This window comes from Mauremys mutica, unplaced genomic scaffold, assembly GCF_020497125.1.
Source record: "Mauremys mutica isolate MM-2020 ecotype Southern unplaced genomic scaffold, ASM2049712v1 001107F_np12_obj, whole genome shotgun sequence".
Lineage (NCBI taxonomy): Eukaryota > Metazoa > Chordata > Testudines > Geoemydidae > Mauremys > Mauremys mutica.
The window spans coordinates 22,148-40,850 of NW_025423119.1; the positions used below are offsets into that span (position 1 = coordinate 22,148).

Here is an 18,703-nt window from a genome sequence, read left to right on the forward strand (position 1 = left end):
GCCGGGACCCCCGAGCGGTGCCAACGCCCCCTCCCCCCCATGCCCCCCCGAGCCGGGACCCCCGCGCGGTGCCAACGCCCCCTCCCCCCATGGCCCCCCGAGCCGGGACCCCCGAGCGGTGCCAATGCCCCCCCAGCTCCGTGGCCCCCCCAAGCGGTGCCAACGCCCCCCCGGCCCTCACCTGGTCTCCACGGTGAAGCGATTGGGCTGGTTGGTGGTGCCACTCTGGAGGCCTGGGCCGTGCACTCGGACCCGGGTCGGGTCGCAGCCCTCGGTGACGGGCACGCGGAAGGGGCTGCTGGGCACGGGGCTCCCGTCGTAGGTCACATCGACTGAGTGGACGCCTGCCGGGGGGCGGGGAAGAGGGAGGTCAGGGGGGCGGGGCTCCACCCGCCCCCCCCCCGCTCCCTCCCCTGCCCCGGCCCCCGGCTCACCCTCCTCGTAGGGGGTGTACTCCACACGGTAGGTGCCGTCGCCAAGGTCCTGCACAAGGGCCTCGGTCAGGTTCCCCGAGGGGTTCGACACCCGGGTCTTCACGCGGGGCCCCCCGGCCGCGCCCAGCGCCCGGGCGTCCACGCGGAACTCCGTCGTGGCCTCCCGGAACACGCCTGCACCAGGGGGGCGGGTCAGGCCACAGGCCAGCCTGCCCCCCAGGACCCACGCCGCTGGGCCCTCCCAGCCCCGCCCATCACGCCCACCCCCATGCCTCTGTCCCCCCAGCCCCCTGCCAGCTCCCTGAGCCCGTCAGACTGTCACCCCCCCGGCCCAGCCCCATGGCTACCCCCACAGCACCCCCCGCGCCCCGCTGACCATCCACGCCAGGCCCGTCCCCCTGCACCCCCGTCCCCAGCCCCTGCTCCCTGCTGACCGTCACCGTCCACGCCAGGCCCATCCCCAGCCCCCTGCACCCCCGTCCCCAGCCCCTGCTCCCCGCTGACCGTCACCGTCCACGCCAGGCCCGTCCCCCTGCAGCCCCGTCCCCAGCCCCTGCTCCCTGCTGACCGTCACCGTCCACGCCAGGCCCATCCCCAGCCCCCTGCACCCCCGTCCCCAGCCCCTGCTCCCCGCTGACCGTCACCGTCCACGCCAGGCCCATCCCCAGCCCCCTGCACCCCCGGCCCCAGCCCCTGCTCCCTGCTGACCGTCACCGTCCACGCCAGGCCCATCCCCAGCCCCCTGCACCCTCCGTCCCCAGCCCCTGCTCCCTGCTGACCGTCACCGTCCACGCCAGGCCCATCCCCCGCCCCCTGCACCCCCGGCCCCAGCCCCTGCTCCCTGCTGACCGTCACCGTCCACGCCAGGCCCATCCCCAGCCCCCTGCACCCTCCGTCCCCAGCCCCTGCTCCCCGCTGACCGTCACCGTCCACGCCAGGCCCGTCCCCCTGCAGCCCCGTCCCCAGCCCCTGCTCCCCGCTGACCGTCACCGTCCACGCCAGGCCCGTCCCCCTGCAGCCCCGTCCCCAGCCCCTGCTCCCTGCTGACCGTCACCGTCCACGCCAGGCCCATCCCCAGCCCCCTGCACCCCCGTCCCCAGCTCCTGCTCCCCGCTGACCGTCACCGTCCACGCCAGGCCCGTCCCATCCCCCTGCAGCCTCCGTCCCCAGCCCCCTGCACCCCCGGCCCCAGCCCCTGCTCCCCGCTGACCGTCACCGTCCACGCCAGGCCCGTAGACCTTGACCCCGGAGGTGTCGAGGGCCGGCTCCACCTGCAGCGTGCTGGGGAAGTGGGGCACGGGCTGCCCGCCGTACTTGATGGTGATGGTGTAGGTGCCGGAGCAGAGCGGGGTGTAGGCGATGGTGTAGGTCCCATCGCCGTTGTCCTGCACCCGCACCTCGGCCTGTGCCCCCCCCTCCGAGATGATCTCGATGGTGAGCTCGGCGCTGCCGGCCCGTGAACAGTCCACGTGGAACTGGCCCGTCTGGCCGGCCGTGGCCCGCTCCAGCCCCGGCCCCGAGCAGGTCACCTTGGAGGGGTCGAAGCGGGGCTGGACGGCCGCCCGGAAGGGGGAGCCGGGCACGTGGGCGCCCGCAAACAGGATGTTGATGTTGTAGTCGCCCGGCTCCGTCGGCAGGTAGGAGACGGAGCAGGTGCCGTCCCCATTGTCCAGGCACTCGATCTTGGCCTCGCAGGGACCCTCCACCGTCAGCCCCAGGCCCCCCGTGCCGGCCCCCTTCGTGTCAATGGTGAAGGGGGCGGGCGAGCCGGCCTGGCCGGCCTTCAGCCCTGGCCCGTAGGCTTTCACCTGCGGGGAGAGGGCGGGGTGAGGGCCCTGAGCTCGCCAGTACCCACCCGCCCGAGCCGCCCCCAGCCCGCCTCGCCAAGGCCCCGCCCTCGCCGGGTACCCGTCCGCCCGAGCCGCCCCCCGCCCGCCTCGCCAAGGCCCCGCCCTCGCCGGGTACCCGTCCGCCCGAGTACTGCCCCCCGCCCGCCTCGCCAAGGCCCCGCCCTCGCCGGGTACCCGTCCGCCCGAGCCGCCCCCCGCCCGCCTCGCCAAGGCCCCGCCCTCGCCGGGTACCCGTCCGCCCGAGCCGCCCGCCCGCCTCGCCAAGGCCCCGCCCGAGCCGGGTACCCGTCCGCCCGAGCCGCCCCCAGCCCGCCTCGCCAAGGCCCCGCCCTCGCCGGGTACCCGTCCGCCCCAGCCGCCCCCCGCCCGCCTCGCCCAGGCCCCGCCCTCGCCGGGTACCCGTCCGCCCGAGACTCCCCCCGCCCGCCTCGCCAAGGCCCCGCCCTCGCCGGGTACCCGTCTGCCCGAGCCACCCCCCGCCCGCCTCGCCAAGGCCCCGCCCTCACCGGGTACCCGTCCGCCCGAGCCACCCCCCGCCCGCCTCGCCAATCCCCCGCCCTCGCCCGGGACACGAGCTCCCCAGTGCGCCCCCCCGCCCTCCTCGCCAAGGCCCCGCCCTCGCCGGGTACCCGTCTGCCCGAGCACCTCCCCCCGCCCGCCTCGCCAAGGCCCCGCCCTCGCCGGGTACCCGTCCGCCCGAGCCACCCCCCGCCCGCCTCGCCAAGGCCCCGCCCTCACCGGGTACCCGTCTGCCCGAGCCGCCCCCCGCCCGCCTCGCCAAGGCCCCGCCCTCGCCGGGTACCCGTCCGCCCGAGCCGCCCCCCGCCCGCCTCGCCAAGGCCCCGCCCTCACCGGGTACCCGTCCGCCCGAGCCGCCCCCCACCCGCCACGCCAAGGCCCCCCCCCCGCCGGGTACCCGTCTGCCCGAGCCGCCTCCCGCCCGCCTCGCCAAGGCCCCGCCCTCGCCGGGTACCCGTCCGCCCGAGCCACCCCCCGCCCGCCTCGCCAAGGCCCCGCGCGCGCCGGGTACCCGTCCGCGCCCGCCCCGCCCCCCGCCCGCCTCACCAAGGCCCCGCCCTCGCCGGGTACCTGTCCGCCCGAGACGCGTGCCGCCCGCCTCGCCAAGGCCGCGACCTCGCCGGGTACCCGTCGGCCCGAGCCTCCCCCCGCCCGCCTCGCCAAGGCCGCGCCCTCGCCGGGTACCCGTCCGCCCGAGCTGCCCCCCGCCCGCCTCGCCAAGGCCGCGCCCTCACCGGGTACCCGTCTGCCCGAGCTGCCCCCCGCCCGCCTCGCCAAGGCCGCGCCCTCACCGGGTACCCGTCTGCCCGAGCTGCCCCCCGCCCGCCTTGCAAAGGCCCCACCCTCGCCGGGTACCCATCCACCTGAGCACCTCCCCCCGCCCGCCTCGCCAAGGCCCCGCCCTCGCCGGGTACCCGTCCGCCCGAGCCGCCTCCCACCTGCCTCGCCAAGGCCCCGCCCTCGCCGGGTACCCGTCCGCCCAAGCCGCCCGCCTCACCAAGGCCCCGCCCTCGCCGGGTACCCGTCCGCCCGAGCCGCCCGCCTCACCAAGGCCCCGCCCTTGCCGGGTACCCGTCCGCCCGAGCCGCCGGCCACCTCCCTCGCCAAGGCCCCGCCCTCGCCGGGTACCCGTCCGCCCGAGCCGCCCGCCTCGCCAAGGCCCCGCCCTTGCCGGGTACCCGTCCGCCCGAGCCACCCCCCGCCCGCCTCGCCAAGGCCCCGCCCTCACCGGGTACCCGTCCGCCCGAGCCGCCTCCCACCTGCCTCGCCAAGGCCCCGCCCTCGCCGGGTACCCGTCCGCCCGAGCCGCCCGCCTCGCCAAGGCCCCGCCCTTGCCGGGTACCCGTCCGCCCGAGCCGCCTCCCACCCGCCTCGCCAAGGCCCCGCCCTCGCCGGGTACCCGTCTGCCCGAGCCGCCCGCCTCGCCAAGGCCCCGCCCTCGCCGGGTACCCATCCACCTGAGCACCGCCCCCCACCCGCCTCGCCAAAGCCCCGCCCCTGGCCAGGTACCCGTCCGCCCAAGCCCCGCCCCTCACCAGGTACCCACCCGCCCGAGCACTGCCCCCTGCCCGCCTCACCAAGGCCCCTCCCCTCGCCGGGTACCCGTCCACGCCCCGCCTGCCTTGCTAAGGTCACACCCCACTCCCATCTCACCAGGTAACCGTCTGCCTCAGCATGGACGCCCACCCACCTCCCCCCGGCCTTCACCTTTGGGCAGGGGAAGGACTCTAGCCCCCCAGCAAATGGGCCTGGGGTGTCCCACCTCCCAGTTCCCCCCCGGCAGGGCTGCCCATGGGGGGGTAGCAGGGAACACCCACCTTGGAGGGGTTGGTGGGGGGCACGGCCTCCATGGGGAAGGGGCTGCCGGGCACGGGGGCTCCGTCGTAGGTCACCTGCACCTCGTAGGGCCCCTCCTCGCGGGGGATGAATTTCACCACGTTGTTGTCGGGGCTCAGGCCTGGCTCCACCTTGCAGGGCACCGGCTTGCCCGCCGGCCCCGCGATCTTTGCGGCCACCTTGCCCTGCCCGCCGGCCCCCTTGGACTTGACCGAGAACTCCTGGTCCTTGCCCACCTCCACTTCTGCACAGAGAGGGAGAGCCCTGAGCCCGGACCCAGGCGTGTCCGCCAGCCCCCTCCCACGGCCGGGCCCCACCACGGACCCCCACCCTGCCTGCTGTCAGATGTCACCGCTCCATATAGGAGCCAGGTTTTCCCAGCCCCCCTGGGCCGAAGTGGGGGCTTTTCTTGGGTTCTCTGTGTTTCCCAGGGGGTTGCATGCAGGGGGGTGGGACTCAGTGTCCCCGTGTGTCACGGGTTTAACGAGGGGAGGGGAGGGGAGAGGGAGTTTGTTGGGACACAGGACTGGAGAGGGAACTCGGGACCCTGGCCGATGGCCTGGAGGATGGAGACCCCAGCCAATGGACAGAGGAGGCCTGGGGCCGGGGGTATCAGATGCCCAGCTGGGAAGCAGGGGGGCTCGGGGCTGGAGAGGGGGAGCACGCACTGAAAGGGGCACCCCCACAGACCGCACGGGGCCACAAGTGGGCACGATCTGTGAGTTCGTGACACCCCCGACCAGCGCCGCGCTCGCCCCCTTAGCTGCACCCAGGCATGGGGCAGGCTCGACCCCCAGCGCCCCCCCTCCGATCCCCAAGTGCTGGTTGTGTCCCCTTAGCTGGGTCAGGTGGCCCAGCCCTCCCCGCCCAGGTACGCACTGTCAGCCAGGCCGGTGATCTTGATCTTGCTGAGGTCCAGGCAGGGGGCCACGCCCACGCTGAAGGGGCTTTTGGGGATGTGGTCTCCGCCGTAGGTCACGGCCACGCCCAGGTTTCCCTGTGTGACGAAGCGGGAAGGTTTGTATTGTTTTCTCGCTGCGTGCCTCAGTTTCCCCGTGTTACTCAAGTCTCTGGGTGGTGGGACAGAGGGGCGTGACCGTCGCAGCAACCCCTAGAGGGCAGGTGTGACCGCGACAGGCACAGACCATGGCTGGCCACTGAGGGCGGGGGAAAGCTTCCGGCACAGCGGGTCCCTCACCCCCAGAGGGAGCAGAGACCAGAGCGAGGGGACTCCCTGGGGGGGCCAACGGCAGAGCCAGGTTGCTGGAGGAGGTGCCGGCGGGGCCCAGAGTTTAACCCCCCTGGGGGAGTGCACCCCGAGAAGGGCCCGTCACACTGCAGGGGCTCCTCCCAGGGGCCGTACGGAGCCCAGGACACCCTGCAAGGGGAGAGGGCCCCCCCAGAGAGCCACGCCCTGCCGGCTCGGGGGGATGGAGCCGGGGCCCCCCATACCTGCTGCACAGGGGTGTATTTCACTGTGTGGGTCCCGTCGTGGTTGTCAATCACCTCCGAGTCCCGCACCGCCTCGCCCTTGGCTGGGCCGGTGAACTGCACGTCCAGCGGCGCCCGGCCCCCGGCCTTGGCGTTCACCGTGAAGTGGGTGGGTTTGCCCAGCTCCACGCCTGCCGGGGGGAGCCCATGGGGGTCAGGGGACGTACTTCCCCCCCCGCTGCCTGCGCCCCCCCCGCTGCCTGCGCCCCCCCTTCCCCCCCCATCCCCCCCCGCTGCCTGCGCCCCCCTTCCCCCCGCAGCCTGCGCCCCCCCTTCCCCTCCCGCTGCCTGCGCCCCCCCTCCCCCCTCCTTCCCCCCCGCTGCCTGCGCCCCCCTTCCCCCCGCTGCCTGCGCCCCCCCTTCCCCTCCCGCTGCCTGCGCCCCCCCTTCCCCTCCCGCTGCCTGCGCCCCCCTCCCCCCCTTCCCCTCCCGCTGCCTGAGCCCCCCTTCCCCCTCCTTCCCCCCCCTTCCCCCCCGCTGCCTGAGCCCCCCTGCCCCCCCCGCTGCCTGCGCCCCCCCTTCCCCCCCGCTGCCTGCGCCCCCCTTCCCCCTCCTTCCCCCCCGCTGCCTGAGCCCCCCTCCCCCCCCTTCCCCCCCGCTGCCTGAGCCCCCCTTCCCCCTCCATCCCCCCCCCACTGCCTGCGCCCCCCTCCCCCGCCGTCCCACCCGCTGCCTGCGCCCCCCCTTCCCCCTCCTTCTCCCCCCGCTGCCTGCGCCCCCCCCTTCCCCCTCCTTCCCCTCCCGCCGCCTGCGCCCCCCCGTCCCCCTCCTTCCCTCCCGCTGCCTGCGCCCCCCTTCCCCCCCGCTGCCTGCACCCCCCACACGAAGTCAGAATTTCCTCTCTTGCGCAGACCAGCGCCCTGCCCCCCAGACTCACCGGTCCGGTTCAGCCCAGGCCCTTCGGCCTTGACCTTGCTGGCATCGTGGGATGGGTCCACCTTGATGCGGATGGGGCTGGTGGGGGTGGCCTAAGGAGGTAGCAGGGAGTCAGAGAACCGTGAAGGCCCCCCCCCCCACTCTGAGCAGGACAGCTCCCCTCTGCAATGAGCCCCCCCAGCACCCCCAAGGCCCCCCAGCCCCCGTAAGCGGGGAGCCCCCGGCGCTCCCAGGGCAGACTGTGACCAAGGGGGTGTTAGTCATCTTGTTATGTTGCATGTGAGTCTCTGTCCTACACTAATAAGGTGTGTGCCTCGGTTTCCCCACGTACTGCACCAAAGCTTCGGTGGTGGGAATTGGGTGCAGGTGAGGCTGCCCAGCTGCTGCAGGTATGTAACCGGAGACCCGGGGTGGGGGGGTGACCAAGTGAAGCAGGACAAAGAGGAGGAGAAGCAAGAGGGGTGTCGGAGGTCGGTTGCTGGAAGCTGGCAGTCTGCTGGGGGGACTGGAAGAGGGGGAGTCCACGGGTCTGGCCCGGGACTCCCCAAGAAAGTCACTGATTTCTGTGAGACCAAGCTCTGTTCTACGCCAGCGAAGGCACCGTTCTGTTCTACGTGCCGGCTGCGCGCCACGTCTGGGGGGGCAGGGCCCTCTGCCTGCCCCAGGACCCCGCCACGGGAATCGCTGGGGGAAGCGCGCGGTGGGGCCGGGGATGCTGAATGCTCCGAGGTCAGAGCGAGAGAGGAGGCTCCTCCAGAGTCCTGACTGGCTTCGACTGGGGACGTTCCACAGCAAGGCCCGGGGACTCTGTGACTCGGAGCCTGCCCCATAGGAGAGATCGATGAAAAACAGCCGGATGGTGCCCCGGCACCCCCACCCCCACCCCCACCGGAGCATCTCCCCCCTCACATTGCGCCCTTCTCACCCCCTGCTCCCCCCAAATATGGGCAGGGTGCGGTGAGTGGAAAGCACCAGCCTTGTGGTGTCCCCCCCCGCCCCTGCTTTCCCCCGGCACGGCAGACCTGGTCCGCGAAGAGCACCATGATGGTGTAGGTGCCGGGCCCGCGGGGCGTGTAGCGCACGGTGAACGTGTCGTTGTCGTTGCGGATGATGTCGAAGTCGATGTCGGCCTCAGCCGGCCCCACCACGCCTGGGGCGCACTTGATCCCGATGCTCACATCACCTGGGCGGCGGGGGGGTCACAGCAGAGCCATTAGCTCCCTGCAGAGCCCCCCGGCCCTGCCCCCCACCGACCTCTGCCATGCCCGGGTCACCCTCAAATCGCCAACCCACCCCCCACAACTCCCCCTGTCTGGTGGGCGCGGGGAGACCCATTAGACCCCCCCCGCTCCCACCCCGCAGCCTGCCCCCAACCCCCACCCACCAGCCCCTCGGCTCACCCACCCCCCCGCTCCCACCCCGCAGCCTGCCCCCAACCCCCACCCACCAGCCCCTCGGCTCACCCACCCCCCGCAGCCTGCCCCCAACCCCCACCCATCAGCCCCTCAGCTCACCCCCCCCCCCCCGGCTCCCACCCCGCAGCCTGCCCCCAACCCCCACCCATCAGCCCCTCGGCTCACCCCCCGCCCCGCTCCCACCCCGCAGCCTGCCCCCAACCCCCACCCATCAGCCCCTCGGCTCACCCCCCCCCCCGGCTCCCACCCCGCAGCCTGCCCCCAACCCCCACCCTTGAGCCCCTCGGCTCACCCACCCCCCCGCTCTCACCCCGCAGCCTGCCCCCAACCCCCACCCATCAGCCCCTCGGCTCACCACCCCCCCCGGCTCCCACCCCGCAGCCTGCCCCCAACCCCCACCCATCAGCCCCTCGGCTCACCCACCCCCCCGCTCTCACCCCGCAGCCTGCCCCCAACCCCCACCCATCAGCCCCTCGGATCACCCACCCCCCAGCTCTCACCCCGCATCCTGCCCCCAACCCCCACCCATCAGCCCCTCGGCTCACCCACCCCCCCGCTCTCACCCCGCAGCCTGCCCCCCCCCCCCCGCCCTCAGCCCCTCGGCTCCCCCCCCCCCCGGCTCCCACCCCGCAGCCTGCCCCCAACCCCCACCCACCAGCCCCTCGGCTCACCCCCCCCGCCCGGCTCCCACCCTGCAGCCTGCCCCCAACCCCCCAGCCTGGCCCCTCCAGAGGTCCCCAGCCCCTCCAGGCTCTCACCCTGCCCGGCCTCGGCACAGTCCACGGTGAAGTAGGTGGGTTCATGGGCCTTGAGCCCCGTCTTGGCCACGCCGGGGCCGTACACCTTCACCTTGTGGGGGTGGCTGCCGGCCCCCACGTTCACCTGGGGAGAAGGGAGAGGTCAGATGGGGTCCCCCCGAGCTCTTCACCTGGGGCCAGCACCCCAACAGGGAAGGGGCCCCAGAAGGCCCCAGCTACAGGGTCGGGGGGGGTGCTTGGCATTATAATGCCTATTGCTGTTGTAATACACACAACCCTCCCTACCCCACCCCGCAACATCGTATTGCCCCCCCCCCACACACTCCCAGAGCCGGGGAGAGAACCCAGGAGTCCTGGCTCCCAGCCCCCCACCCCTCCCAGAGCCGGGGAGAACCCAGGTGTCTGGGTCTCAGTGCAGTGGGAGGCAGACAATGGGGGGGGGGCTATTTCAGCGAGTCACCCCCATCCTGGCGGCAGGCCTGGCTGGGGTCACTAGGCCTCCGGTGCATTATGGCCCAGAGGCTTCCTGCCGGCCAAGGCCTGGGATCACTAGGCCCAGCCTGTTACCAGGGTAATCCCCCCAGTGCATTATGGGACACGTGCTTCTGGGAACCCCCTGTACCCCCCCCAGGCCACTGCATTATGGGACAAAATCCTTGGATAGTCCAGGCCTGGCCTGGCCTGGGATCACTAGGCCCAAGCTGTTGCTATGGGCAACCCCCCACCCCTGCCCCAGTGCATCCTGGGACAGAGGCTCACTACACAGCCAAGGCCTGGGATGGCTACACCCAGGTAGGTCCCCTCCCCTGCCCCAGTGCATTGTGGGACACACACACCCTGGCAAACCCAGCCCCAGTGCATTCTGGGACACGACCCCCCCCCCCGGCAAACCCAGCCCCAGTGCATTCTGGGACACGACACCCCCCCCACAAACCCACCCCCAGTGCATTGTGGGACACGCCCCCCCCCCCGCAAACCCAGCCCCAGTGCATTCTGGGACACGACACCCCCCCCACAACCCCCCCCCCCTTGCATTCTGGGACACGCCCCCCCCCCCGCAAACCCAGCCCCAGTGCATTCTGGGACACGACACCCCCCACAAACCCAGCCCCAGTGCATTGTGGGACACCCCCCAACAAACCCACCCCCAGTGCATTGTGGGACACGACACCCCCCCCACAAACCCAGCCCCAGTGCATTGTGGGACATGCCCCCTGGCAAACCCAGCCCCAGTGCATTGTGGGACACCCCCCCCAACAAACCCACCCCCAGTGCATTGTGGGACACACGACACCCCCCCCCCGGCAAACCCAGCCCCAGTGCATTGTGGGACATGACCCCCCCCACAAACCCAGCCCCAGTGCATTGTGGGACACGCCCCCCCCCCCCCGGGCAAACCCAGCCCCGGTGCATTGTGAGACACATGCCTCCCCCGCCCCCAAACCCAGCCCATTGTGGGACACACACCCCCCCCCACAAACCAAGCCCAAGTGCATTGTGGGACATGCGCCCCCCCCCCAAGCGCCAGGGCATTGTGGGACACGCACTCGCGCCCCCCCACCCAGCCCCAGGGCATTGTGGGACACACGCCCGCCGCCCAGCTCCCAGCAGAGGGTCCCCCCACGGGGCACTCACACGGTAGGGGCTGTTGGGGATGTTGACGCCCCCCCAGGACACCATGGCCGTGTGTTTCACCGGCTTCTTGGGTACATAGGAGCAGCTGTAGGTGCCGTTGCCGTTGTCCTTCACCGCCACGTCCACTGGGGTGCCCTCCGCATCCTGGGGGCAGAGCGGGTCAGCCAGCCCCCAGCCCTCCCTCCTCCCCGGGGGGGGGGCAGAGCGGGTCAGTCCCCAGCCAGCCCCCAGCCCTCCCTCCTCCCCGGGGGGGGCAGAGCGGGTCAGTCCCCAGCCCTCCCTCCTCCCCGGGGGGGGGCAGAGCGGGTCAGTCCCCAGCCCTCCCTCCTCCCCGTGGGGGGGGGGGCAGAGCGGGTCAGCCGCCAGCCAGCCCCCAGCCCTCCCTCCTCCCCGTGGGGGGGGGGCAGAGCGGGTCAGTCGCCAGCCAGCCCCCAGTCCTCCCTCCTCCCCAGGGGGGGCAGAGCGGGTCAGTCCCCAGCCCTCCCTCCTCCCCGGGGCGGGGGGCAGAGCGGGTCAGCCTCCAGCCGGCCCCCAGCCCTCCCTCCTCCCCGGGGGGGGCAGAGCGGGTCAGTCCCCAGCCAGCCCCCAGCCCTCCCTCCTCCCCGGGGGGGGGCAGAGCGGGTCAGTCCCCAGCCCTCCCTCCTCCCCGGGGGGGGGGCAGAGCGGGTCAGTCCCCAGCCAGCCCTCCCTCCTCCCCGGGGGGGGGGCAGAGCGGGTCAGCCGCCAGCCGGCTCAGCTCCCCACCTTCGGGTGCCCTCCGCATCTCGGGGGCAGAGTGGGGTCAAGCCCCCAGTCCCCCACTTGGCACCTCCATCAGGATGCAGCGAGCCGCCCCCTGTCTGCACACAGCCACGCTGCCCTGCCCCGCCCCGTGCTCCCCAGCCCTGGGCCACCCCCATCTGGCACCCCCCTCTCCTCACCTGCACCTGGACCTTGAGAGGGGCCTTCCCGCCGTTCTTGGCATCCACTGTGAACTCGGCTGGTTTGTTGATGGCAACACCCGTCTTCTCCAGCCCAGGCCCGTGGGCTTTCACCTGGGGGGGAGGGGACACAGGTGAGAGAGGACCCTGCCCTCATGTCAGCCCCACTCCCAGCCCTAGACCCTGCTCCCCTCCCTGGGCCGGAGAGAGAACCCAGGAGTCCGGGCTCCCAGCCCCCACCTCCCAGAGCCGGGGAGAGAACCCAGGAGTCCTGGCTCCCAGCCCCCACCTCCCAGAGCCGGGGAGAGAACCCAGGAGTCCTGGCTCCCAGCCCCACCCCCCGTCCAACCCACCAGCCCCCGCTCCCCTTCCTGGGCCGGAGAGAGAACCCAGGAGTCCGGCTCCCAGCTCCAGCTCCCGCTCCCCTCCCAAGCCGGGTGCCCACCCCCAGCCCTGGCAGGCGGTACCTTCTCGGGGTGCAGGTCGCGGGGGGCGGGGCGGATCTCAGCCATGAAGGGGCTGTGGCGAATGTCGGCCCCGTTGCACAGGACGTGCACGGCGTAGTCACCCGGCTCCTGGGGCCAGTAGCGCACGTCGCAGGAACCGTCCCCCCGGTCGTCACACTCAATCCTGGCCTGGGACGGGCCCTCCACCGAGAACCCTGGGCGGGAGGGGGCGCGGGGGGTTGAGACCAGGGCTCTCCACCCCTCCACCGCCCCCCACACCCAGGCTCCCAGCTCCACACCCCCAGGAGGAGACCAGCCCCCCGGCCCCTACCTCCGTGGAGGTGGGGTCCCAATGAACGCCCAGCCCTTCCCCTACCCGGGACCCCCCCACCCCCCGCCCCACCCCAAGATGGGGACCCCAGCAGCACCCAAAGCCCTGCCACCCCGATTGAGATCCAGGGGCCCTGCCAGGAGCAAGCAGCCCCCCCGACCCGGACTGGAGCCCCCTCGCAGCCCTCCCCGGACCCCCCCGCAGCCTTACTGCCCGGTGAGACCAAGATGGGGAATCCAGCTCCTCCCAACTGACTCACCCCCCACTCACCCAGCTCCCCCCCAGGTCCCTCCTCACCCAGCGTGCCCACGTCGTCCCCAATGGCCTCCACCACGAAGTCGGCCGACTTGCCGACCACGCCGCCCTCCAGCCCCGGCCCCCAGGCCCGGACCTTCTGGCTGCCGCACTCGGGGCCGACCTTCACCTCAAACGGGCTGGGGATGGGGGACGGGAGAAGAGCAGGTCACAACAGGGTCCCCATGGCACCGCGCCCCCCATGTGTCCCTCCCCGCAGGGCATCACACACACACAGAGCACGCATTGGGGCATCGCCCAGGTCCCCACCCAGCACCGGGGCATCCCATCCCCAGCCATCCCAGCATGCACCAGGCCCCACATAGGTACCCAGCCCACTGTGCGCCCCCAGCAGCCCGCGGGGTGCTCACCTGCGTGGCACCTGCTGCCCCCCCCAGGTGATGGTGACCGTGTAGTTCCCGGGCAGGGTGGGGAAATACTCGAAGGCAAAAATCCCATCGCCCAGATCCTTCTGTTTCACGCTCTCCGGCCCCTCTGTGGGGAGACGGGGTCAGTGTGGGGCAGCCCCCCAGCCCCCCCATGGGGCAGCCCCTCCCCCCACAGTCCCCCCCATGGGGCAGCCCCTCCCGCCACAAGCCCCCCCAGATCCTTCTGCTTCACGCTCTCCGGCCCCTCTGTGAGGAGACGGGGTCAGTGTGGGGCAGCCCCCCCAGCCCCCTCCCCCCACAATCCCCCCCTCCCGCCACAGTCCCCCCCCCTCCCGCCACAGGCCCCCCCAGATCCTTCTGCTTCACGCTCTCCGGCCCTTCTGTGAGGAGACGGGGTCAGTGTGGGGCAGCCCCCCCATGGGGCAGCCCCTCCCCCCACAGTCCCCCCCCATGGGGCAGCCCCTCCCGCCACAGGCCCCCCCAGATCCTTCTGCTTCACGCTCTCCGGCCCCTCTGTGGGGAGACGGGGTCAGTGTGGGGCAGCCCCCCAGCCCCCCCATGGGGCAGCCCCTCCCCCCACAGTCCCCCCCCTCCTGCCACAGGCCCCCCCAGATCCTTCTGCTTCACGCTCTCCGGCCCCTCTGTGGGGAGACGGGGTCAGTGGGGGGCAGCCCCCCCAGCCCCCTCCTCCATGGGGCAGCCCCTCCCGCCACAGGCCCCCCCAGATCCTTCTGCTTCACGCTCTCCGGCCCCTCTGTGGGGAGATGGGGTCAGTGGGGGGCAGCCCCCCCAGCCCCCTCCTCCATGGGGCAGCCCCTCCCGCCACAGGCCCCCCCAGATCCTTCTGCTTCACGCTCTCCGGCCCCTCTGTGGGGAGACGGGGTCAGTGGGGGGCAGCCCCTCCAGCCCCCTCCTCCATGGGGCAGCCCCTCCCGCCACAGGCCCCCCCAGATCCTTCTGCTTCACGCTCTCCGGCCCCTCTGTGGGGAGACGGGGTCAGTGGGGGGCAGCGCCCCAGCCCCCCCATGGGGCAGCCCCTCCCCCCACAGGCCCCCCCAGATCCTTCTGCTTCATGCTCTCCGGCCCCTCTGTGGGGAGACGGGGTCAGTGGGGGGCAGCCCCCCCGCCCCCCCATGGGGCAGCCCCACCATTGCTGCCTGCACGCCTCAGCCACTCCCCCGGCAGGGGGGCTCCACTCACTTGGGCCCTTGACTGTGACCTTGAGCTCCCCACTGCCGGCGCCTTTCGTGTAGACCTTGAAATCCGCCGACTCCTTCACCCGGAGCCCCTTGGGCTGCAGCCCCCGGCCTGTGGCCCGGCAGGCGCTGGGGCTACAGGCTGGGGGGGAGGGGAGACAGACCGTGAGAGGGACCCAGGCGTCCGGGTGCTCCCCACCCCCACCAGGCATTGGGGTTTCAGTCTCAAGTGAGAGAGGAACCCAGGCGTCCGGGGCTCCCGCTCCCCAGTGACGCACAGCAGGGGGGAGAAAGAGAGCAAGAAGGACCCAGGCGTCCGGCTGCATCCCACCCCCACCAGGCATTGGGGTTATTTGCTAGGCAGTGAGAAAGGGGACCCAGGCATCCGGGGCCCCTCCCCCGCTCCAAATGCAGGCTCTCTGGGCCCCAGCCCCCCTCCCAGGGGAAGGGGGCACCCGCCCGCAGCCCTCCTCCCGCCCCCAAGATCACACAGTACCATTAGCCCCGGGCCGGCCTGGCGCCAGGGTGAGGGGCACCAGCCGAGGATCCGGGACGGCGGCTCATCGAGAGACAGACAGACAGAGAGAGAGCTAGGACAGCTGGGAGCACAGCGGAGAGAGGAGAGAGAGGGGGGTTACCGGGGGGGCAGACAGAGCGGGGACCCCCCCATGCCCCTCGAGGGAGACCCCCATGCCAGGGGGCAGAGAGAGAAAGAGAACGAGAACCCCCCATATCCTTGGGGAACCCCCGAGATGCCCTGGGGGCCCCTTGCTGGGGGGCAGAGAGACAGACAGACAGCAGAGACCCCCCCAGACTTGGGGCATTGTGGGAGACCCGCCCTGCCCAGCCCGGCCCCCCGAGCTCACCCTGCCCCACAGCGACGGTGTAGGGGCTGCGGGGGATGGGCGTGCCCCCGAAGGTCACGTGGACGGCGTAGGTGCCCTCGGAGCCCGGGCGGTAGGTGCACCGGTAGGTGCTCTCGCCCTTGTCCTCCAGCTGCTGCTCCACTGTCCCCTTCCGCCCGCTGGGGTCCAGCACCGTCACCTCCACCTCGCCGGCCCCCGCGCCTGGGGGGGAGAGGGGTCAGCCCCGGCCCAGCCCCCTCACCTCCACCTCGCCGGCCCCCGCGCCTGGGGGGAGAGGGCTCAGCCCCGGCCGGCCCCCCACGGGATCCCCCGGCCCCCTCACCTCCACCTCGCCGGCCCCCGCGCCTGGGGGGGAGAGGGGTCAGCCCCGGCCCAGCCCCCTCACCTCCACCTCGCCGGCCCCCGCGCCTGGGGGGCAGAGGGGTCAGCCCCGGCCGGCCCCCCACGGGATCCCCCAGCCCCCTCACCTCCACCTCGCCGGCCCCCGCGCCTGGGGGGAGAGGGCTCAGCCCTGCCCCGGCCCCCCACGGGATCCCCCAGCCCCCTCACCTCCACCTCGCCGGCCCCCGCGCCTGGGGGGAGAGGGCTCAGCCCCGGCCCGGCCCCCCACGGGATCCCCCAGCCCCCTCACCTCCACCTCGCCGGCCCCCGCGCCTGGGGGGAGAGGGCTCAGCCCTGCCCCGGCCCCCCACGGGATCCCCCAGCCCCCTCACCTCCACCTCACCGGCCCCCGCGCCTGGGGGGGAGAGGGCTCAGCCCCGGCCCAGCCCCCTCACCTCCACCTCGCCGGCCCCCGCGCCTGGGGGGGAGAGGGCTCAGCCCCGGCCGGCCCCCCACGGGATCCCCCAGCCCCCTCACCTCCACCTCGCCGGCCCCCGCGCCTGGGGGGGAGAGGGGTCAGCCCCGGCCGGCCCCCCACGGGATCCCCCAGCCCCCTCACCTCCACCTCGCCGGCCCCCGCGCCTGGGGGGGAGAGGGCTCAGCCCCGGCCCAGCCCCCTCACCTCCACCTCGCCGGCCCCCGCGCCTGGGGGGGAGAGGGCTCAGCCCCGGCCGGCCCCCCACGGGATCCCCCAGCCCCCTCACCTCCACCTCGCCGGCCCCCGCGCCTGGGGGGAGAGGGGTCAGCCCCGGCCCGGCCCCCTCACCTCCACCTCGCCGGCCCCCGCGCCTGGGGGGAGAGGGGTCAGCCCCGGCCCGGCCCCCACGGGATCCCCCAGCCCCCTCACCTCCACCTCGCCGGCCCCCGCGCCTGGGGAGGGAGGGCTCAGGCCCAGCCCAGCCCCCCACGGGATCCCCCACTCACCGGCCGTGAAGACCTCGAAGGAGGTGACTTTGTTGGCAATGTTGCCCGTGGGCTCCAGGCCGGGCCCCTGGGCCGTCACCCGCCCAGCGTCGCCCAACGATTTCCCCACCGTCACCTCGAACGGGCTCTTTGCAATGTGCTGCCCCGCGAACAGCACCGTCACCTGGGGAGAGCGGGGTTACAGCGGGGGGGCTGGGAGCCAGGACGCCTGGGTTCTCTCCCCGGCTCTGGGAGGGGAGGGGGGCTGGTGGTTAGAGCGGGGGGGCTGGGAGCCAGGACGCCTGGGTTCTCTCCCCGGCTCTGGGAGGGGAGGGGGGCTGGTGGTTAGAGCGGGGGGGCTGGGAGCCAGGACTCCTGGGTTCTCGCCCCAGGACTGGGAGGGCTCTGAGGGCTGGTGACTAGATTGGGGGGGGGGGGGGACAAGGGAGTCTCACCTTGTGGACCCCCGTCACTTTGGGAATATACGAGACGGAGAAAGTTCGGTTCTTGTCGTTGTTTGCGATGACCTTGGCCTATGGGGAGAAACTGCATTAGATTGAGAGCCCCCCCACCAGCGCCCCTCACTCCCGACCCGCAGCCCCTGCCAGCCCAGCCCTGGGCTCCTGCCAGCTCTGCCGGTGCCCCTCACTCCCGACCCGCAGCCCCTGCCAGCCCAGCCCTGGGCTCCTGCCAGCCCTGCCGGTGCCCCTCACTCCCGACCCGCAGCCCCTGCCAGCCCAGCCCTGGGCTCCTGCCAGCCCTGCCGGTGCCCCTCACTCCCGACCCGCAGCCCCTGCCAGCCCAGCCCTGGGCTCCTGCCAGCCCTGCCGGTGCCCCTCACTCCCGACCCGCAGCCCCTGCCAGCCCAGCCCTGGGCTCCTGCCAGCCCTGCCGGTGCCCCTCACTCCCGACCCGCAGCCCCTGCCAGCCCAGCCCTGGGCTCCTGCCAGCCCTGCCGGTGCCCCTCACTCCCGACCCGCAGCCCCTGCCAGCCCAGCCCTGGGCTCCTGCCAGCCCTGCCGGTGCCCCTCACTCCCGACCCGCAGCCCCTGCCAGCCCAGCCCTGGGCTCCTGCCAGCCCTGCCGGTGCCCCTCACTCCCGACCCGCAGCCCCTGCTAGCCCAGCCCTGCCGGTGCCCCTCACTCCCGACCCGCAGCCCCTGCTAGCCCAGCCCTGCCCCCCCACAGCCCTGCCGGTGCCCCTCACTCCTGACCCGCAGCCCCTGTCCCCCCCAGCCCCTGCCGGTGCCCCTCACTCCTGACCCGCAGCCCCTGCCCCCCCAGTACCTGCCGGTGCCCCTCACTCCCGACCCGCAGCCCCTGCTAGCCCAGCCCTGCCCCCCCGCAGCCCTGCCAGTGCCCCTCACTCCTGACCCGCAGCCCCTGCCCCCCCCAGCACCTGCCGGTGCCCCTCACTCCCGACCCGCAGCCCCTGCTAGCCCAGCCCTGCCGGTGCCCCTCACTCCCGACCCGCAGCCCCTGCCAGCCCAGCCCTGCCCCCCCCAGCCCTGCCGGTGCCCCTCACTCCCGACCCGCAGCCCCTGCTAGCCCAGCCCTGCCGGTGCCCCTCACTCCCGACCCGCAGCCCCTGCCAGCCCAGCCCTGGGCTCCCACCTCTTCTCTGTGCCCAGCTGGGTCCTCCACGTAAACCAGGACGTCGCCCTGGCCGGCGCTGATGGTCTCCACGGTGAACTCGGCCCTTCTCTTCACCATGTTCCCCGTGGGCTCAATACCTGGGGGCGGAGTCAGCCCGGGAGGGGCGGAGTCAGCCCCCCCCACACGCAGAGGGCAGTGGGGATACAGTCATGGGGTGAGGAGGGGCAGGGGACTGGAGAGCCCCAACGAGGGAGGGGCCTGGCCCCCCAAGTCAGTCTCTGCCCCGGGAGCAGAAGGAGCAGGGAGGGTCCCCCCAGAGGGGGCAGAGGGAGAGGCTGGCCCATGGGGGGCGGCCCCCCCACTCTGGGCTGCCCCCAGGACTCACCGGGACCGTAGGCTCGCGCCTTCTTGGGGTTCAGCTTGGGGCGCAGGGGGGCACCCGGCTTGAGCTTGGCCTTGGGGAACTGGGACAGGTAGGTCATGACCGAGTGCTCGTCCACATTGGGGTCCACGATCTCCTCCGGGGTGATGACCTGCCGCAGGGACGGGGGTCAGACCTGCCACCGT

General features: G+C 73.5%; 1 protein-coding gene across 4 annotated transcripts in view; it reads right to left on the reverse strand.

The window, feature by feature from the left end:
- FLNA (filamin A) overlaps nt 1-18,703 on the reverse strand; it is a 53,251-nt gene that overhangs the window by 21,634 nt on the left and 12,914 nt on the right. For all 4 annotated transcript variants that reach the window (XR_006575612.1, XM_045000782.1, XM_045000781.1 and 1 more), the window contains exons 5-24: nt 18,522-18,669; nt 18,155-18,273; nt 16,996-17,073; nt 16,562-16,724; nt 15,257-15,457; nt 14,395-14,532; nt 13,177-13,300; nt 12,809-12,945; nt 12,202-12,395; nt 11,735-11,848; nt 10,815-10,958; nt 9,180-9,303; nt 8,029-8,189; nt 7,008-7,098; nt 6,092-6,261; nt 5,519-5,636; nt 4,621-4,883; nt 1,645-2,242; nt 435-608; nt 182-344 (exon numbers count right to left, since the gene is read on the reverse strand). Coding sequence is in view for 3 of the 4 variants with exons in the window: in XM_045000782.1 (XP_044856717.1) it covers nt 182-344; nt 435-608; nt 1,645-2,242; nt 4,621-4,883; nt 5,519-5,636; nt 6,092-6,261; nt 7,008-7,098; nt 8,029-8,189; nt 9,180-9,303; nt 10,815-10,958; nt 11,735-11,848; nt 12,202-12,395; nt 12,809-12,945; nt 13,177-13,300; nt 14,395-14,532; nt 15,257-15,457; nt 16,562-16,724; nt 16,996-17,073; nt 18,155-18,273; nt 18,522-18,669 (3,422 nt within the window). In the remaining variant the exon portion in view is untranslated. The remainder of the gene's footprint in view (nt 1-181; nt 345-434; nt 609-1,644; nt 2,243-4,620; nt 4,884-5,518; nt 5,637-6,091; nt 6,262-7,007; nt 7,099-8,028; nt 8,190-9,179; nt 9,304-10,814; nt 10,959-11,734; nt 11,849-12,201; nt 12,396-12,808; nt 12,946-13,176; nt 13,301-14,394; nt 14,533-15,256; nt 15,458-16,561; nt 16,725-16,995; nt 17,074-18,154; nt 18,274-18,521; nt 18,670-18,703) is intronic.